The sequence below is a fragment of the Panicum virgatum genome, chromosome 6K, assembly GCF_016808335.1.
Source record: "Panicum virgatum strain AP13 chromosome 6K, P.virgatum_v5, whole genome shotgun sequence".
Taxonomy (NCBI): domain Eukaryota; kingdom Viridiplantae; phylum Streptophyta; class Magnoliopsida; order Poales; family Poaceae; genus Panicum; species Panicum virgatum.
In genome coordinates, this window is record NC_053141.1 from 35,521,637 (window position 1) to 35,525,789 (window position 4,153).

The window sequence follows — 4,153 nt, forward strand, 5'->3', positions numbered from 1 at the left end:
ACAACATTTTTACGCATAACTTTTTTAAATCGAATTCTCAGAAGATATTTTTAGCATCACTTTTCATTGACATACAACTTGCATGTATAACTTTTTCTAGAAAATTTAACAGAAGATTTCTTTAGCATAACTTCCATGATAATATTATCTAGAAAACATCTCGCGCAACTTGTACGCATAATTCACTGTCCAACTTCTCAAAAAAAAAAAATTAGCGTAATTTTAGTGAAACATTTATTGAACAAAAACTTCTCAGAAGACAACATAATAGAAGGTAAAACTACTGACAAGTGTAAAAAGATAATACTTGGATTAACATAACTCAAAGGACCTTAGAAAAGGAAAAGAATGTAACTAATATATTTGTAACGCACAGAATTTAATCATATTCAAATTTACAGTTTCATACATCACAGTTCAAATTCAAAATCATTCAACTGGCAGCGGTCTTAAGCTTACTCTCCTCAATGCCGATATAAGCACCTGCATGCATCAGCCGAACCTGTACTCAGATTGGAACATAAACTTAAACAGTTAAACTAGCAATATTGCTAGGATAAAGTAGCATTGCAATTCTATTTTTTTTTGCGAGGAGCATTGCAATTCTATCTATACTCGAAGGTTCACCATCACCAACACCGCCAGTTGATTCCACTTGCTAGTCGCGGAAGATTCACACGCACTCGTGCATCTGGACATGACAGGATCAACGGCCGATCAGATAGATCATCGGATCAAGAAAGCTACGCACACGGCACACGCCGCGCTGGGGCGTTCCATTTCGCGGCCCGGCACACGTGGGCCCCAGCGGCAGAGACAGCTGGAGCCCAGTCACGTCCAGCGGGCCCCTTCCTCCTCCGTGCTTTGCAAGCCAGGCAGTCGAACGGCACGCCACACGCCGCCCCGCCCGCCGCCGCCGTGCTCTGCTCCGCTGCCTGCCAGCCGGCCTACAAATATCCCCGCCCCCTTCTTCCCTTCCCCCCTGCGGCCACACGATTCAAATTGGAGTTCGAACCAACCCAAACCACCTCGCCTGCTCGCCACCGTCCCTAGTCCCAGCCCCAGCCCCCGTCCCCCAACCAGCCATGGCGTCCGAGGCGGCGGAGTCGTCGCGCGCCCGCGAGGAAGCGGCGGAGCGGGAGGCCTCCAGGGAGGTGGCGCGCCAGCCGCAGCGCTCGTGGGTGGCGCTCGCGTCCATCCCCATCGTCGTCTACGGCGCCACCGACGCGCGGGGCCAGGGGCTCTCCCCTGGCGCCGCCGACCTCCTGCTCGAGCGCCACGACCCGCCGCGCGCCTCCTACCTGGTCCTGCCCGAGCGCCTCGCCCCCGACCCGCGGCGGCGCGAGCCCAACAACTTCGCCTACATCATCGCCGCCGCCCCCGACCGCCTCCTCTTCATGGCCAGCCAGATGGCCACCCAGGGCCGGGGCGTCGCCGACCCCGATTACTTCCTCTGCAGCGTCAGCGACCGCACCGCGGTCCGCCTCCCCGCCGTGCCCGCCGACTTCCCCATCAGGCTCTTCCCCCGCCGCACCGTGGGCCTCATCGCCGACCCGCGCAGCCCCGACCACTGCATGATCGCGCAGCTCCACCCCGCCGACGAGGCCGCCATGAGGCGCCACGACGCCCTCCTCTGCTACTCCACCGCCACCGGCCAGTGGTCCGTCAAGCAGCTCGCCTCCGCCCCCGACCACGAGCCCTGGGGCGCGCACGGCGTCATCGCCCACGGCGGCCTCCTCTGGTGGGTCGACATCGCCTACGGCATGCTCTTCTGCGACCCGTTCGACGACCACCCGCACCTGCGCCTCGTCCCGCTCCCGACCGGCTGCGAGATGCACGGCCTCGGCAACAACCTCCGCCCCACCATTCTCATGGACCAACGCCGCCTCATCAGGCCGAGCCAGGGTATGCTGCGCTACGTCGAGATCCAGGGCCTCTCCTACGACCACGCCGGCGACGACGACCCGATCAACCCCGCCGTCACCATGTGGGCGCTCGTCGACCCGGAGGGCCCGCATCCCTGGAGGTTCGAGTGCGAGGCGTCCTTCGCCGACATCTGGGCCCACGACAGCTACGTCGCCGCCGGGCTGCCGCAGGGCAAGGTGCCCAAGCTCGCCCTCGTCCACCCCAACAACCACGACGTCGTCTACTTCTTCCAGGACACGGCGCTCTTCGCCTTGGACGTGCGCGCGAGGCGGGTCCTTGCCTGCGAGGAATGCTTGGTGGACCGTGTTTTCCAGGATCCCCTATTCCAGTACTCCCGCTTCATCGACGCCTGGGAGCCACCCACGGTTCGCGGCGACAGTCCTGCTTCATCAGATGGTACGTGTGCATCAGTTGTTCTAATTAACATATCAATGCAACTTGCCTTGCCTCTGGTTTGTCAATGGATCGATTGCTTGCTGTTACTGTGTGCATGGCTCTGAATCGAAAAGCTGATATGTCTGTGGCATGCCCATGTGATTTAGGTCCTGTTTAGATCTTTACCTATAAACGTAAAAAAAACGTCACATCGAATATTTTAACACATGCATGGAGTACTAAATGAAGTCTATTTATAAAACTTTTTGTATGGATGGGCTGTAAATCGCGAGATGAATCTAATGAGCCTACTTAATCTATGATTTGCAACAGTAATACTACAGTAACCATCCGCTAATTATGAATTAATCATAGATTAATTAGCATCATTAGATTTGTCTCGCGATTTACAACACATCTATGCAAAAAGTTTTATAAATAGACTTCATTTAGTACTTCAAATTAGCAAGATTCCATCACAAAAAAATTTGCGTTGGAACTAAACATGGCCTCATTTATCTGCAGTAATCTGAATCCTTCGCACTGTTAATCAGTCCACCCGTCATATTTTTATGGTCGTAGTCGTACATGCATGCTCTGCTTTCCTCTGTGTGTTTGTGTGTGTGTGTGTGGTAATTGGCTTGAATGCTCACTGACCCGATCACAAAAGGGATCCTCAACCATTCATGTAATGTGTGTGCTGTTTCGGTTCATTGCCTTTGGTTTTGCATTTTTATAAAAGTTTCAGTAAGTTCTAGATGTTAATTGGAAGCTACAGATATAAATCCAGAGCCAATTCATCATCCTGGATAGTATAACTCTGTTATTAGCTATACTAATTGTAACTGCACAGCATGTATTGCCTAGAGCTAGAGCCAGTCTGAAGATGACAAGTGAACAGGTAGCAAATTGCAAGAATGTCTGAATTGCATTGCTGCTGTTTTGCCATTGGTGTTTCTACATTTTGTTCAGATTTGATTCATACCTTGATTTTAACATTGGGTCGATTTTGAAGATATTGCCCAGCATTATTGCCTTTTGTATTCAGATGATGGAGTAATAGAAACATTGCTAATTGCTTGCTGTCCTATCAGTTAGTTGATACTGTTGCTGGTTTTCTGAATGCAGGTGGAAGTGGGACGAAAGGGTCTGAACACGAGGAAGACTCGGACGGGACGACAGAAACTGATGAGGAAATGACATCTTTGCTGAGACAGTTGGAGGTCATTAAGTCAAGAGCCACCCGATCAGAATTATTCGAGGTGTGAGCTGCTGGCCATGCTCGGGAAGGACTTGGCACCACCAGCACTGAACAATCTCTCGAGGCCGGGCGGGGGTGACCAAGCTGATAAACCATAGATGCATACCTTCCGTAGGTGAGAGGCAATGCGGAGGGCTTTCAGATCTCGTATAGTTAGTAGTTACGCGTTTCAGATGTGTAGAGTTTGCAGCTGATATCTCCTCTGCGTTTAGTAGTACATGAAAGTTGGGGAACCACCTGATCGATGGTACGAACTACGAACAAGCTTGTGTAGCTCCACTCCAGTACTGCTTTCTACGTCCCGCATGCGTTTGTCTGAGAGAACATTTTATCTTCTGGTGTTATTAATACAAATGGAGTTCAATTTTGGTTCTCTCTTTTGATCAATCCTTGAGACGGTCCTATTTTGTCCTGCTGCTATGGTTGTGACGTTTACTGATTATTAACCTCGTAGTACTACAGTTTGGAAAGCAGTTATTCACTTATTCTTGAAGAAATAATGATTTTCTGTTTATTATATTATCAAGACCATCTTTTGTCATAGATAAAATTAATTAAAGTAGTGACACCACAGCTTTGTCTTGGTCAGCA

At 50.6% G+C, this 4,153-nt stretch overlaps 1 protein-coding gene across 1 annotated transcript; it reads left to right on the forward strand.

The window, feature by feature from the left end:
* Positions 1-997: 997 nt before the first annotated feature.
* On the forward strand, positions 998-3,949 carry LOC120712358. Its single transcript, XM_039998120.1, has 2 exons — positions 998-2,322; positions 3,430-3,949. The coding sequence occupies exons 1-2, from the start codon at positions 1,086-1,088 to the stop codon at positions 3,567-3,569; spliced, it is 1,377 nt and encodes a 458-aa protein (XP_039854054.1). The 5' UTR covers positions 998-1,085; the 3' UTR covers positions 3,570-3,949.
* The last annotated feature ends 204 nt before the right edge of the window (positions 3,950-4,153 follow it).